Source organism: Carassius gibelio, chromosome B13 (genome assembly GCF_023724105.1).
Source record: "Carassius gibelio isolate Cgi1373 ecotype wild population from Czech Republic chromosome B13, carGib1.2-hapl.c, whole genome shotgun sequence".
Taxonomy (NCBI): Eukaryota; Metazoa; Chordata; class Actinopteri; order Cypriniformes; family Cyprinidae; genus Carassius; species Carassius gibelio.
Window position 1 is genome coordinate 3,180,246 of NC_068408.1, and position 17,088 is coordinate 3,197,333.

The 17,088-nt window shown below is 36.0% G+C and overlaps 1 protein-coding gene across 3 annotated transcripts in view; it reads left to right on the forward strand.

Annotated features, from left to right (window-relative positions):
• disc1 (DISC1 scaffold protein) overlaps nt 1-10,058 on the forward strand; it is a 45,998-nt gene extending 35,940 nt beyond the window's left edge. The window contains exons 10-13 of one of the 3 annotated variants that reach the window (XM_052572780.1): nt 283-343; nt 4,388-4,628; nt 7,653-7,697; nt 9,699-10,056. In XM_052572780.1, the coding sequence (XP_052428740.1) occupies nt 283-343; nt 4,388-4,628; nt 7,653-7,697; nt 9,699-9,875 (524 nt within the window). In that variant the 3' untranslated portion in view covers nt 9,876-10,056. Of the gene's footprint in view, nt 1-282; nt 344-4,387; nt 4,629-7,652; nt 7,698-9,698 lie in introns of all 3 variants that reach the window. The other 2 variants (XM_052572781.1, XM_052572782.1) reach the window with 2 other exon arrangements.
• The last annotated feature ends 7,030 nt before the right edge of the window (nt 10,059-17,088 follow it).

The window sequence follows — 17,088 nt, forward strand, 5'->3', positions numbered from 1 at the left end:
ATCTAAATAGAAATTTTGGCAATTTTATGTGTGTGTGTGTGTCTTGCTTTTTATATTTAAATGTTGCAATACTGAGAATCATTAAGAACACTGTGTTTTACAAAGGCTATAAAATGTCCACACAATATTTTAATATTTAAAGTTTTAATTGTTCTTGAAACTTGATCTGGAGATGTTTTCATGAGTTGTATCCAGAATAAAAGGACAGTCTTGCCTGGACATGAATATGTGTGATATTCCATCATCTCTCTCTGATGTACATCATGATTTTCTCCTCAACAGAGCGCAGTTTAAAGGAAAACACTCTGAAGTATATTGAGCTTCTGGAGGACAGACTTCACAGGTAATGGATATTTCTCATCTCTCTTTCACACAAACAGCCTCTCGTCTCGTACCTTGGGTTATTTTTCTTATTTAAGCAGTTCACGCTGTCTCTGGATGTTTCAGTGTATTAAATCACTCAGGTCTGCACTGACTGCATCAGTCTCTTTCTGATGAGCTCGGCTTCTGTCCAAACTGACATCTCGAAATTAACCAAATGAGATGAATAAATGAGACTGCCACTTTAATAAATCGTCTCACTAGAAAAGTATATTTGTTTTGAGCATTCTTGGCTCATTTTTCTTGCATTTATTGATTTTTAGAACCACTTGCAGCTTATTCTAGACAAAAATCAACCACTTAGATATTGCGAAGTGAAGTGACCAATCATTTTTATTAATAATATATACAGCCAAAATGATTCGAACACTTGTGAAAAGTGAAAGTCCTGACATTTGCAAAGTATGATAACCCATACTCAGTGTTGCTCTGCATTTAACCAATCCAAGTACACACACACACACACACACACACAAAGTCTGGGTTCTGAAGCAGAACCGTATGAGAAGCACTGGTTTAATTAATGCAAAAGTGGGAACACAATCCCGCCCTGTTATTTCTGACCTGGTGATCTCAAGTCCACATGATGGAAGGACCAGGAGCTGTAAATTTCATGCATAGTAATGGAGACGAAAAGGTTAAGCAAGTGCCAGACTTTCCTTCGCTGATGCAAGTCTCCACGAGCGCTATTGTTTTATTCAGCATCTCTCTCGACATAAATACAACACATAATTGGTATTATCGAATGAGTTATTAGTTGCAGTACTCAACCGTAGAAATGTAGCATTCATTACATTTCAATAAAACACTATGGGCGGCCATCTGGAGGGAAGCGTGGCATATGGTTTACCGTTCGCTCCTTTGCAAAAGCACATGCTCGGATGCCAGAAGCACTGTCTGTTGCCAAGGTGATTACTGTACGGCTTGCAGAGGAGGGGCGAAACTCCGGAAACCCTCGCTTCTCACTTTCCTTCAATTTTATTTTAGCCGGAGTGATTGTTCTTCTTGTTACTCACCATGGAAACCTGCCTGCAATGACTCTGAAAGCATTAGCCGGCGGTCGCACTCAACCCCGCCAGGGGTTCTTTTGTTAGCCGCGCTCAAATAAATGGACTCTCCCTTTTTGATTTTTCCACAAATGGGAATATTAAAGGAATAGTTGGGCCAGAAAAATGAAAAATACCATTCACTCACGTTCTTCTGGTCAAAAATAGCCAGTCTGCTTGTTTTCAAACAGTGAGAGGAAATGAGGAAGTACCTTTTTGTTATTTTGAAGCAACTTGTCACTATATGCATGAAAAAAATAAGTGCTTTCAAATGATTGATCGCAATTAATTGCATTCAAAATCAAAGTTTTTGTTTACATTATACATGTTTGTGTATTGTGTATATTTATTATGTATGTATAAATACAAACATGCAGTATATATTTTGTAATCAGTAATCAGTGTCACATGATCAGTCAGAAATCACTCTGTAGAGATGTTTATGATGTAAAAATATATATATATTTCAAATAAATGCTGTATTTTTTACTCCCTATTAAAAAAAAAAAGATCCTGAAAAACAAAATCTCAGTTTCCATAAAAATATTAAGCTGCACAACTGTTTTCAACATTGATAATAATTATAAGTATTTCTTGAGCAGCAAGATCATGATATTATTCTGATTTCTGAAGATCATGTGACACTGAAGACTGGAGGAATGATGCTGAACATTCAGCTTTGATCATAGAAATAAATAACATTTTACAATATACAGTATTAAAGTAAAAAACTGTAATTTTAAATGTAAATAATATTTCATAGTATTACTGTTTTTTTTTTATCACATAAATGCTGTTTTGAACACCAGCACCACAGTCACACACACGTATGTCACACTCATGGCCAATAAAAAGCAACAGCTGTGGGATTTGAGGGGTAAAATCAGGTTATCTGTCTGGTTTTAGCACTGACTGTCCCTGTCAGCCCTCCATCAGGGGATTCCTTTGTTTGTGTACATGTAGACGTTGAGCTAATTGACTGGTTTTCCCTACATGCAGGCGGCAAAATCAGAGAACCACTAGCCCTTTTCCTGCGGGAGGAACCTGTCAATCAGATTACTGTGTCTGTTTGATTTCAGAAAACACAGAGATGATTGTTGCTCTTTTCTTTTTTTTCTTTTGTGCTGCCATCAATCATTTTCATTAAAACATCAATTATAGCCAAAATTCATCTAGTGATAATCACCAAGGACTAACTATACTGAGCATTTGACAAAATAACACTAAAAATAGCTCACAATTTTTTTTTTTTTTTTACTATATTCACTATCATACCCTGCAGTGATCTGTACTGTTCATTGCAAAACCATTTTAACACGTTACATTCTATTGGAATGTAACATTTTAGCAACATTCTAACATGTTGAATTATATTGTGATCCAACGTTTTTGCAACATTCTAAGGCATAATTTATTAGAATCCGGCATTTTAGCAACATTCTAATGTCAAATACTATCGGAATCCAATATTTAAGCAACATTCTAATGCATCAAATTCTATTTAAATCCTACATTTTAGCAATATTCTAAAACATGGAATTCTGTTGGAATACAACATTTTAGCAACATTTTAACACGTAAAACTTTTATTAGAATCGTTGGACCCACTTTATATTAAGTGGCCTTAACTACTATGCACTTACATTTTAATTCATAATTCAGTACATTGTACTTATTGTGCACATACATGTTTTTACATTGTACTTATATTTAAAAAAAACTACATATAATTACATCTGTATTTAATGTCTGTAATTACATTTATAATTACACTGTTGACCCATACTTTACACCTTAACCCACCCTTAAACTTACCCATACCTCCAACCCTCTCCCGAACCTTACCCCATCCCACCTCAATAGCAGCAAAAGTGTTTTACAATACAATATGAACACAGTAAGTACATTGTACTTATTTTTTTATGTAAGTACATAGTAGTTAAGGCCACCTAATATAAAGTGGGACCGAATGGTTTTTAGTAGCGTTTTTGCTAAATTCTAACATGTCGAATTCTATTGGAATCAAAAATGTCAGCAATGTTCTAACATGTCAAACTGAATTGAAATAGTGTTTTAGCAACATTCTCAAACATGGAATGCTGTTGGAATCCAACATTATATCAACATTCTAACATGTTGAATTCTATTGAATTCCAACATCTGAGCAACCTTCCAATCTTCTGAATGGAATCCAACATTTTTGAATGTTGTAACATGTCTAAATCTATTAAAATCCAATGTTTTAGCAACAATCTAACATATCAGATTCTATTGGAAACCTACGTTTTAGCAGCAGTCTAACATCCCAATATCTGTTGGAATGCAACCTTTCAGCAACATTCTAATGCATAGAATTCTATTGGAATCCATTATGAGTTATGCAGAGATCTTTAATGCACCTCTATTTCACCATCTCAGCTCTTCACGATGCATGAAACCAAACACAAACATGTAAATGAATCTCTGTGGGTTTGTGAGGCAGCCGAATGAAGCCACCAGGAGGAGCAAAGCGGGGTTTCTGTGGAGAGTACAGCATTGTCTGTTATCGAAGCTGTCTCTAGAGACACAGGTGTGAAGATCGTAATTATCATCCTCTCCGTGCGCTCTCTCGCAGTTTCATGGACTGTAGGAAACAGCAGGGAGCTTTAGTGTCTCTATATAGTAACATTATGGTTGTTTAAACGTATTTTATGCTCTTTTTGGATAGAAATCCTCAGGCAAAGTAGAAATGTCTAGTTTCATGAATATATGTCCTTTTCATTGATGCATTTTTCATTAAATGCATGAACTAATGGAAAGACTCCATTAGTGTGATATATCAGGTTTGGCAGTAGTTCAGATCACTCAAGGTATCAGTTCCTCAATAATTATTAATGCACTAAGGTTTAAGTGTCTGGATGTCATTGCATGTAATTACAAATCATCAAAACAAGTGTAATTAATAGTATTTCTCTCTGTAGCTGTGGAAGTCCAGCACTGGAGCACATTTGGGAGGCTGATTTGGAGGCTTGTCATCTCCTCCTAAAAGGCCTCGATCAGCGCACCTCCAGCATCTCCGAATTGGAGGATCTTCCCTTCATCCCTGGATCGGGTTCAGATGTCCTGCCATTCACTAAAGAGGAAGCGGACTGCGCCATGTTGACCGCTCTAGGGGGGCGCTGGTGCCCCGAGGCTGACCTCCAACACTCAGAGTTCACTAAGGTCAAACCAGAACACATTAAATATCAGCAAAATGGACCAAAATAATTACTTATTACATGTTCATGGTCTAAAAGTGTTCGTCTTTCTAGTTTTTAACTTGGCCTCTTGGCAAGCATAGAGTAGAATTAACCCTGTAAAGCCTTAAAATGAAACAATAGTTGGAAGTTTAGACAAAAATCTAAAAATATCAGTTTTTTTTATTGAGTATCATAATGCATCAGGGTTTTATGGCTCATATGATATAGTGAGAATATGTGAAGGAAGGAAAAACAACTCTGTTTTCAAATGCCCTAATGGGGAAAAAATACTGTATGCAATTTGGTGCATATTCAATATTTTTTATTGGCAAAAAGTGATTAAATTCTGATTGGATCCGGACTGAAGCTTGTGTCAATCCTAGTTACATCCCGTGGCAGAAACAGAGAAACTAATTGAGACATAATTAGCACAGCTGCTGTTCCAACCAAGCAAAAATTATTAATTCAAACCAAGCTAAAGAATAATAATGTGCATGTGATCAGATATAAACGCAGTCCAAGATTATTAGATGCATTATTTTAATACCTGAATGTTATCAGGTCAAATGTGAAAAAGCTCTCTCCTTTAGTGGACATTTGCTATCCTGGGAACTACCAAAAGTCCAGCGTTTTGCAACTTTAGAGAGTGTGAGGATTGTAGTGTGCTAGAAGACTATTTAGAGATGCAGGAGCTCACCAATCAAGGCTCTTAAGTGTAAGTAGTAGATGATACAGAAACTTAAAAGGTAGACAGTGCGGAGACTGTAAAATTGGGATAATATGACCTTATTTTCTTGACCTGATAAGGACATTTTGGACGACCTGTAGCTTGTTTATTGAAGATGCGGGACAACCACCTAGAAGTGCATTACAATAGTCCAGTCATGAACTAGCTTTTCTGCATCGTGTTTCATAGCTTTTCAATGTTTAAGACACAGCTTGTCCTTTACGAAAGACTCACGAAATGAGAAACTAAAAATAGAAACCCCTTTCCATTTCCATAAAAACCATCCATTCGCTGACTGACTCTAATTTCCGCTCTGTTCTCCTCCTCCTTTCGCTGCCCTTCTCGTTCTGAACTTTTTCTAAGTGGTTCTGATATCTTCCAGCTCGGCAGGGCTCTATTGTCTCTAAGTGCATGGCTGTTTTTGTCTTTAGTCTGTTGAAGATCAGCCACTCCAGGACTCTGAAGGTGAGGTGAAGCTGCTCTTCATCTCTCTGTCCTTCATCTCTTTATTTAATATAATTCATATAATAATTCTTTATGCTAGTGCAAGTGCTGATTTTACATGCAACTTAAGTATTGCTAAAATCACAACACAGCTATTGTCTGTATTTGATTTCATCAGACGACCGCTTGATTATAAATCAGGATTCTTGTGCAGATTAACATCTTGTAAGGGAGATATTTCTTAATGCGTCGCGTTTGAGTCACTATATTATATTCATTCTGTTGTCTAACAACAGAAACAGTCAAATATAACAATGAAAACAGTTTTAAATTACTGTATGTTGCACAGAGAGACAAACAGATGTAATAGTAAATGTCTGTTGCATGTTCAGAAGAAGTGTGCTGCTAATAATGTTAATAATGTAAACAGGCTTGTGTTAATTGCTCAGTGCAAAGAAAGAGAAGTAATGGGAACCTGGTATTTCTGTTCTGTTTCCACATGTCTAATAGATATGTACAGGTTCTCTGAAACATATCTAAGACCTATGAAACATGTCTAGTCTTCATGCTCTGTTCAATATGGATTCACTAATAATAAAAATGCGTACATCTGCATGAAGCATCCATAATTGTCTATGCCCATGTGGATTAGAGTATTAAAAACTTATTATTAAAGTATTAATTTAAGGTACATTTAGAACAGATAAAAATGTGCGATTAAATCGCGATTAATCATGAGTTAACTCATGATGACCACACGATTAATCGTGATTAGAATTTTTAATCGATTGACAGCCCTATATATATATATATATATAATATATAGTATAATATATTATATAATATATAATAGTAAATTAGAGTTAGTAATAATAATGATAATTATAATCAATATGTATAATAATAATAATAATAATAATAATAATAATGATTGAAATATAATTGTAATTATTCTATTTGGACATGTTTGCATATGTATTTGTTATGGTAAATTATATGAAATACTAATATAATTAAATGCTGACAATTGCAATAATGATAACAATTATGATAATAAAAATAGATATGTATTACATTATACTGATAATGTATAGTTATGATGATAATGACAACAGTAATAGAAATATGCATTATTATTATTAGAAATAATAAAAATAATAAGAATAATTTACTAATATAATTATAATTGCTGTAATTTACTAATTGATTTTATTAATGTTATTTTCTATTTATATATATTATGGTATTTTGTGTGTGCGTGTGCGTGTGCGTGTGTGTGTGTGTGCGTGTGTGTGTGCGTGTGTGTGTATACTTATTTTTGATACATTGTTGCCTGCAGCAGCCGTCTCTTTCTTATGAATAAATTACTTTAGCAATAAACCATTGACTTTTTGACAAGCTAAATATGATTTGAAACCAGGTCAGGATCTAATAAACGGGGCAGTGGTCTACGCCCAACCAGGGGCACTTTAATATTGCTCCTGCCGACAGGAGATGATAATTAATATTGTGTCATTTAAATCCCAATCTCTGAGACACGAGGCTGTAATCTATTTTTTCCGAGGCCGGCTCCCATCAGCTCGAGTTGAACTAATAGATCTGCCACTGAGTGCTAATTATTGTCTGCTTTAGCACACAACTCCTGAATGCAATCATTACCCACACAGATGGGCCGAACCCGCTCAATTATTTTGCTTCTTGTCAGCCGTAATGACGAGTTATTGCACACTTCCCATAATGTCAGTGCGCTGAGTGCTTTTTTAATAATAGATGAGGTCTTTTGTTTTGTTTTAATCTTCTGCTAAAGTGACTTATCCGTCCTCCTGTGTCTTGCAGAAATTAGAGGAGTTTCTCTTCTGTTTGGAGGACGCGTCTCCTGAGGTGAGTGAAGGCCTTCGCTCAGCTGTGTTTACACGAATCTGGGAACTTAGTATGCTTTAGGTCACAGCTTTGTCTTCTCTATTTCTTAAGCTCATATAGTCAATGCTAGAGGACCATCAACCAAACCTTACATTTAAATACCCTGCAAATCTCTTCTTAACGTCATTAGATATGATCAGAATTAAACTGATCTTTCCTTTGTGAAGGATTTCTGTATTATTATGCCTCTCATGATTATCACCAAGCTACAATTTTTGCAGTCTGTGACTTCTAGACGCAATAAAGCAATCGCAGTGACCTTTAAAAACATTCGCCCAGCGTGATTTCCATTACACCTCAGTAACTATCGCTCAGTCCGTTCGGTGCGGCTGTTGTTCTCGAATGCGTCCCCGGAGACTCCAGCCTCATTCAGAAGTGTTTTAATTCGCCCGCAGTGTGAAGTTAGCATCTATAAAAGGTGTTTCATTAGCTGGTCTGGGGGGTCTAAGAATAGACCGCAGACCTCATTAAAGCTACACGAGGCCGTTCCTGAGAGAGCCGGGCGGATGTGAGTCAGTCGACCACCTCGAGACGCTCTCTGACTCTGAGCACCGGAGTAAAACAGTGAATCATGCTTTGATGGAATTGGGACGGAGCCGACCGTGCGGACCTGTCCCACTTACCTGGCTGCTGCTAAAGTGTTGGGTGAAGTCATTACGGGACTCTGATGAGGAGAAGAGGAGCTGACAGCCGCGCTCACGTCTGACCTCACAGTCGCTAATGGTTTAACGTCACCGTTTATTCTTCACCGCTTTAAGATTATGGATAAGTTTCACTGTTTTCAGTGGCTGACCCAGTTAGCACACGCTTGTCTCAGACATGCTTCTTAAAGATCATCTTATGCCTCATTTTTGTGAACCATACAAATCAGTGTTATTTTAGTTTCATTTATATTAATATTTTTATTAGTTTTTTTATACTTTCAGTTTTTATTTTTATTTTAGCTAGTCTTACAAATGTTTTTCTTTTGTCTTTTAGTATTATTTAATATTTAGTGCTTTTAAATTACAGTTTCAGTTGTTTTAGTACTTAAAATTATTTTGACGGTAAGTTGCAAAGACAACATTTATATTGTTTATATCTAATATTAATCTAATGTTATTAATCTAATCATTGTCTTTTTTAGATTTAAAATTAACAAAATTTAAATAGTTTTAGTTGTTTGATGCTTGTAAAAGCATTATTTTGTCACTTATTTTGTACAAATCAGTCTTATTTTAGTATTATTGTTCACTGTTTATTTTAGTAAGTGTGTGCTTTTATCATTTCTATTTATTTTAATATTTATTTTTAACTTTATATTTTATTATTATTATTACTATTTTTATTAGTTTTATTCATTTAAGCACTTTATTTTATTGCATTCAGTTGCAAAAGCATAATTTCACTTTTATTTATTTAGAATAATAATTAATATATAAAGTTTTAATATTATAATATTTATTTCAGTTTTATTTAAATTAATGAAAATTATTTTTAATAGGTGCTTTAGTTTGCTTGGTGCTTGTAATATATAATTTGGAAAGCTTCACAATCTATTTATCCCCTTTTTTTTGTACAAACCATAGAAATCAGTGTTATTTTAGTATTATTTATATACTGTTTAATATGTGTTCCAGCTTGATTTTCTCTCTACGCCTTTAAAACACTTTTTATATTTGGGAACACGTAAACTCAATTTTAAACTCAATTTTCTAGCAAATAAACAAACCAGAAAGAACAGATTTACACACATTTAAAATCACATGCTGTGAAACATCTGCTTAGTGTTGTTCTAACTTCTGTCTGTTTTCCATCCATGTATATTAATGACATAAAAATGTCTCTTCCAGTTTAAAATGCACACATGTTGGTGCTGTATGTGCACTGACAAGCATTATCAGACTATTAGCACCACACTTGAGCGGCTAGAGATGTGTTTGAGCTGCAGGGTTTAATGGGTGTGATGTGTTTGTGTCTCAGGATCTGTGTGGAGAGACGACAGAGCTGGCGGAGCGCTGTGAGCTCATCAGTGAGCGACTGCATTACCTGGAAGAGCAGCTTCAGACCGCCATAGAGCAGCACGACGAGGACCTCACTCATATCCTTACAGAGCTCTGTGTGTCCGCATGTACTGTTAGATCATTCACTCATGTTTAGTGGTAGTCATTTGTTCAAATCACAAACTATTTTCACTTAGTCATAGCAACCACTCAGAACACCCAAGGCAGCACCCTAAAGCAACCTAGGAATGCCCTAGAAACTACCCAAAACATCTTAGCAACACTCTAGCAACCATCCCAATAACCCTAGCAATGCAACATGCTAGAGACCACCCAGAGCGCCTTAGCAACCATCCAGAACCATCCAGAATATCCTAGCAACACCCTAGCAATGCCCTAGTAACCACCGCAGTATAGCAATGCATTAGCAACCATCCAGATCACCCTAGCAATGCAACACCCTAGAAACCACCCACAACAACCTAGCAATGCATTAGCAACCATCCAGATCACCCTAGCGATGCAACACCCTAGAAACCACCCAGAGTCTCATATCAACCACCCAGAACAACCTAGCAACGCCATAGCAACCATCCAGGTCACCCTTGTGATGCAACACCATAAAACCCACCCAGAGTCTCATAGCAACCACCCAGAACAAACTAGCAACTCCCTAGCAACTATCCAGATCACCCTTGCAATGCAATATCCTAGAAACCACCCAGAACAACCTAGCAACGCCATAGCAACCATCCAGATCACCCTTGTGATGCAACACCATAGAAACCACCCAGAGTGTCTTAGCAACCACCCAGAACAACTTAGCAACGCCTTAGCAACCATCCAGATCACCCTTGCGATGCAACACCCTAGAAACCACCCACAACAACCTAGCAATGCCCTAGCAACCATCCAGATTACCCTTTCGATGCAACACCCTAGAAACCACCCAGAGTGTCTTAGCAACCACCCAGAACAAACTAGCAACGCCCTAGCAACCATCCAGGTCACCCTTGCGATGCAAAACCCTAGAAACCACCCACAACAACCTAGCAATGCCCTAGCAACCATCCAGATTACCCTTTCGATGCAACACCCTAGAAACCACCCAGAGTGTCTTAGCAACCACCCAGAACAAACTAGCAACGCCCTAGCAACCATCCAGGTCACCCTTGCGATGCAACACCAGAGAACCCACCCAGAGTCTCATAGCAACCAGCCAGAACAACCTAGCAACGCCTTAGCAACCATCCAGATCACCCTTGTGATGCAACACCATAGAAACCACCCACAACAAACTAGCAATGCCCTAGCAACCATCCAGGTCACCCTTGCGATGCAACACCCTAGAAACCACCCATAACAACCTAGCAACAACCTAGCAACCATCCAGATCACCCTTGTGATGCAACACCCTATAAGCCACCCAGAATGTCCTAGCAGCGCCCTAGCATCAAACCAGATTACCCTAGCAATGCAACACCCTAGCAACCATCCAGATCACCCTAGCTATGCAAGACCCTAGAAACCACCTTAATAATGCCCTAGCAGCCACCCAAAGCACCTTAGCAACCACCCAGAACATCCTAGCTTCACAGAGGTGGATTTTGCCTGTCCAAACCCCACACCTGTCTTCAGAATACACACTTTTAGTCAGTTATTCTGAGCTCATTATGAGTGTGTCTCAGGGCTTCTTCAGGTCGCTCTGATTGGCTGTTAGGCTGGAATGAAATGATCCGTGCGCTCCGTTCTCATGTTCTCTGTTGGGCCTAATAAAAATGACTCATCAGCACTTCATCATTCTGCTGTCACTTACAGCCACAGGAACACGTCTCTCGCGCTCATTAAAGCCGCTAATGTCTCGTTTGACAGCACACGACACTCTTCCAGACTGGAATTAAGGATAAACCATTCTTCCTTACTTTTTCGAGAGATATTGAATCTGAGGGATGAGATTTGAGTTACTAGAGAAACCCAGCGCTCAGCGAAGGTTGAAAGGAGGTGACAGACAGAGAAAAGGGAAATGGAGACAGACTAGTCGCCCGTCACTCTGAAGTGAGATGAAAGCGGTGAGATGAAGGGAAAGGTTGTGAAACAGTGCGCTGTCATCGCTCTGACATCTTCATATTTCTGGCCACCTGTGAGCCGAGCTTTTGCGTTGACTGAGAGGAAAGCGTGTAGACGAGATTGATCTGAACATCCCATCTTGTTCTGCTTCATTCCATCCATCTTTGTATGACTTCATTGCTTTATAGCAGCAGTTTTCATGTGATTTCACTTCAGGATCAAGGTTTACATTAGACATCGAGGGACACTAATTTAGATTTTTTCATGTCAGCCAGTGGTTTACTGCACATTCACAAAATTGTAGCCCCCCAATTGAGAACCAGTGCTTTGTATGCTATCTGCCATCTACATATATTGTATATATAATATACATCTCCCTCTTTCTCTCGCTCTCTGTAGAATTGTTATAGAAAATGTTTTTTTAATTAGTATTAAATATTTAAAATGTATTTTAAATAATTATTTATTAATAAATAATACATTATTATAATGAATTATTTTTATTAAAATAATAAACGCAGAGACATTTTTCTAATTATTTTACATTAATAAATTATATTTAATTCTAATAATTTAAATACACTATTTTTCTATAGAAATATTTGAAATTATTACATTATTATAAAATTATTTGTCAAATGTCTAATTAATAATTTATATATGATCGTTTATTAATTCTAATACTTTATTAATAAATTAATAATTATTTATAAAAATAGGAATATCCCACGTTATTGCATTTGTATTAAAATGTTTAAATTATTTAACAAAGTTTTATATTAACATTATTTTTATATGAAAACAAACACATTTCTAAGTTAATTTTAAATTATTACATTATTGTTAAAATAAATTATTTTAGAATTTTTTTTATTTTTATTTTTAGGCATTCCAGGTAACATTTTTTAATGGTAAATTAAAAACCACTGCTATGTGAATGAAGCACTGCATTAATCAACCTCTTAATGAAAAATGCCATCATGCTAATGATTTCTTGGCTCCATCATGTCTCGCTCTGTTGAAGACACAAATCAAACCTTGACAGAATATTGTCAGAATCATATCCTGAGATATAAATCAGCCAAACAATCTTATATAACCTTGTTCATTTGAGTCTTATGATGGACTTGATTAATCTGCTCGAGTATGAAGCCTCCTGCAGTGTCTTGTCTCATAGACGTCATTATACGTGCATGAGGTTTGGTTTTCATGTAACTTGAGGAACACATAGCACTGGATTGATTGCACTGGTTAAGCAGGAAGATGAGCAAATAAACACATAATAAGCTGAGGTTTGTGCCTGAGGAACTTCATTAGATCCGTCCATTCAGCCAGAGGGAGATCTTACCGATCCTCTTTCATAATTCATGAAGTGCTCTTTAACGGCTGCTTAATTATGAATGGGGCCATTTGGAGAGCAAAACGTGCCCGTCAGGCCCCATCTGCCACATGAGGCGTGCGTCCCTTTGATTCGCCACTTACACCGGACACTCGGTCCCACTCACACCAGCGCTGATGAGGGCAGAGCCCGTTCTCATGAAACACTCATCCATTATTTAGAAGAGATTGCTTGAACTGAACGAGGTCCGTCGGGGAGATGAACCGAGCCTTTGAATTAAGAAGTGCTGTTTGGGGAGGAAGCGTGATCGCATAATCGTGAAATCTGTGTCAGGTGGACAGGCCAAACATCACGAAAGTCTTTAAGATGTCTGTAGTACTGTATGTGTAACCGAAGAATGATGTGAACTCATCTAACGGTGGATAAAAAATAAATGCATTTATATTTATTTATATATATATATATATAAATCAAAATAATTCTATTTAAATTGAATTATGTCAATTTGCATTAATTTACATTTGCAAACATGCATTATTTATATAAAAGTAACGCATAACAAATGGCTTGTAATAAAAAAATTTGTTTTATTGGAATCGTTTTATTACGTTTTTTTTTTTTTAAATGTGTAGCGTATGAATGGCCAGTGTGAACTATAGTTTGAAAATAATTATATTAAATTATATTATTGTACTATAAATTATAATAATAATAATATATTTTTGGTATATTCATTTCTTACAGCAATGCATTATACATTACTAGTTGAATTTTATTTAAATAATTATTTAAATTAATTAGATTTTTATCAAAAGGGTATTTTTGGTCTTATGACGGTTGAACCCTGTAGCTGATTTAATGTAATTATAGTATAATTAATGCCCAGCAATAAAATTATTTTTAAATAATTGTATTTAAATATTTAATAATTTTATTAATTAATATTATTTTATAATTGTATATGTGTGTATGTGTTTGTGTGTGTATATATATATATATATATATATATATATATATATATATATATGTATATGTATGTGTGTGTGTGTGTGTATATATATATATATATATATATATATATGTGTGTGTGTGTGTGTGTGTGTGTGTGTGTGTGTGTGTGTGTGTGTTTATCAACATCAATCTACACTCCATACGCAATATTGACAAATCAAAACTGAATTGTAACAATTCTAAACTTCTGAAGGAAATACCTTTAGAGCTGTGGCAGATTTAGTATTTCCTTCACAGACTTGAGGGTCAGACCTTTGTTCTTACAGCTTGATTAAACCCATGTATTGTAGTTCTTTTTCTATTATTTTTCGGTGTTTGATGTGGAACTCTGGATCCTGTCTGAGCTTTGCTTCTATTATTTTGTGGATGTTGGTGTGTGTGAATGAGTAGAAATCATTTGGTGACATTTTCTTTAACTGTAATGGCCACTGTCCTTAGAGAAGGAGGTTCAGGAAGTGAAGGCTGCTCTTCAGACGATGATGTCACAGCTGAAGGAGGAGGAAGAGGAGGAGGAAGAGAAGTATTGTGATGTAGAAGAAGAGGAGCACTACTTCAGTGACAGCTGGGAAATCTGAAGAGACTCCAGATTTATATTTATATTGTGTTCACGATGCCTGTGCAAGTCTGTTTTCATACTGTCATGTTGCACTGAGAAGAGAACAGTTCAGCATTTCTAGTTTCATTTTAAGGTGACGATACAAATCACTATGCACTTTCATTTCCATCCAAGATCACATTTTTGTTTCATGCGAGTGAAAAAATAAAGTGTTTTGAATGACATGAGGGTGAGTAAATGTTGACAGAAATCAGTTTTGGGTGAGTTATTACTTGATTAGGACCTCTAACCAATTTGCATCTCGTCAGGAGTTGCCTTAAAATATAACTTGCAATTTTATTCTTATTCTAATCAGTTAGTGTTTATTTATTTACTTACTATATTTTACAGCTGTTTTTTTTGCTTTGACAGCACATTGCTTATTTCATCAAGTTATTTGCATATATTTGAACAGCATGGCATCATATTTATTTATCGAAATTGTTTTGATTATATCATTATTATTTCGAAAAAAAAAAAAATTCTTGCACCAAACTTAAGTAAAGACTTATAAACACCTAAATGGAAACATTCCTGTCATTCAGACAGTGATCTCAGGATTGAAATGCAGCTCTTTTACACCGAACGAATGAACGCTGAACAGTGTTTTCAGGTTCATGACACAAGTTTGTGGTGCTTTGATGAAACCACTGGATTTCATTCCTTCTGTTCTGTGAATTATAAGGGTAATGTAGCATTAAGTGCCTTAAAAAATATATGTTTTTTTTAATCATCTCCTTATTTGAAGCAGAAACAGGTTCTTTTTTAAAGTCTTAATATGGTTTACTTAAAGAAAGCACTTTTGAAATGTAAGCTGTTTTTGTCTTTGTTACCTGTGGATTCCACCTGTTGGAAAATGTCTTTTGTTTTTGCTAATCATATGAATGTATATTTGCATGTTTATCATCTGGTTTTACTCGCCACTATTTTTTTCCCCCAGAACTTAAATGGTTATTATTATTAATAAAAAAAATCGAATCCATTAAATAGCCCTGCTTAAATGCCTTTTGTATTTTTATTTTATTTTAAGTTTAGGTTGTAGTACACCAAATTCAGACCAGACCACTTTTTCACCGGAGGAAGCATTAATTTGGATTATTACTCAAATTTTAGCAAGTTATTAACATCTTTACAGATATGTTCTGTATAAACACACAGCGTTAGGTTTTCTCCAGATGTTAACTGATGGACTGGAGTGCTTAGGAGTATTATTGTGATGTTTTTATCAGCTGTTTGGACTCTCATTCTGACGGCACCCATTCACTGCAGAGCATCCACTGATGAGACACTGATGCAATGCTACATTTCTCCAAATCTGATGAAGAAACAAACTCATCCTAATCTTGTATGACCTGGGGGTGAGCACATTTTCAGCAGATCTTAATTTTTCGGGGTGAATTATTTACTTTAACAAATCTTAAACCCTTAAATTTGATCGGGTCACTCAACAATGCACACATCCAGCAGAATAATAGTGCAGGAGGTTTATGAGTGGCACATGCATCCGCTCGAGGCGGATCACACCTGCAGCGTTCAGTGGACGGGTACAATCTTGTCTCCTAATTGAATCTTTGTTCATGCCACGTTGCTTCTGCTCAGGTGGATTCGTTTCACCCTTCTCCAATGAATCCCACCAGTGTGTTTGCAGTACACACAACATGTAGAGATGCTTCTTTAGGAGTTAAATGTTAAACAAGCTTGCTGCTTATTAAACGTTCATTTGAATAACAAAATATTTACTTTCAAAGCAATATTTGACCTCAAAATGAGAAATTGTCATTAATTACTCCCCCGGTGTAATTATTCCCGGTGGGCCGGTGTTGTCATGGCACTGGGTTGAAATATATATATATAAATATATATTATTATCAGGGGCGGATCTAGAAAAATATTGATGGGGTGGCGAGAAGGGGGCAGGAATTTTTGAGGGGTGGCAACATATGGCAGACGTATATATACTGAATTTAGTCACAGTTATCACAGTTTGATGATAAATATATGTGCACACTACAAAAGGACACAGGCTGCCATTTACAAACTTAATCTCATGCAATCAATGTCTTGCATTTGAAACAGTTATAACAAACATTACAAACATATAAGGAATAAGTGACCATACCCCATAAATTTACATATGATTTACAGATGATTTTAATAAATATCATACATTTAATTTAATTGTGCATTATAGCTGACACCTACATGAACAATTACAGTTGTGACTACACAATTTTATGACTATAAGTCATTCTCCTCAAATGCTACTGACGTTAGAAAAGTGTATACCAATATCGCATGTAACTTTAGAGACGGTCCCTAAATTTGATACTCGTCCGATGTCCAACGTCACGTAGTTTT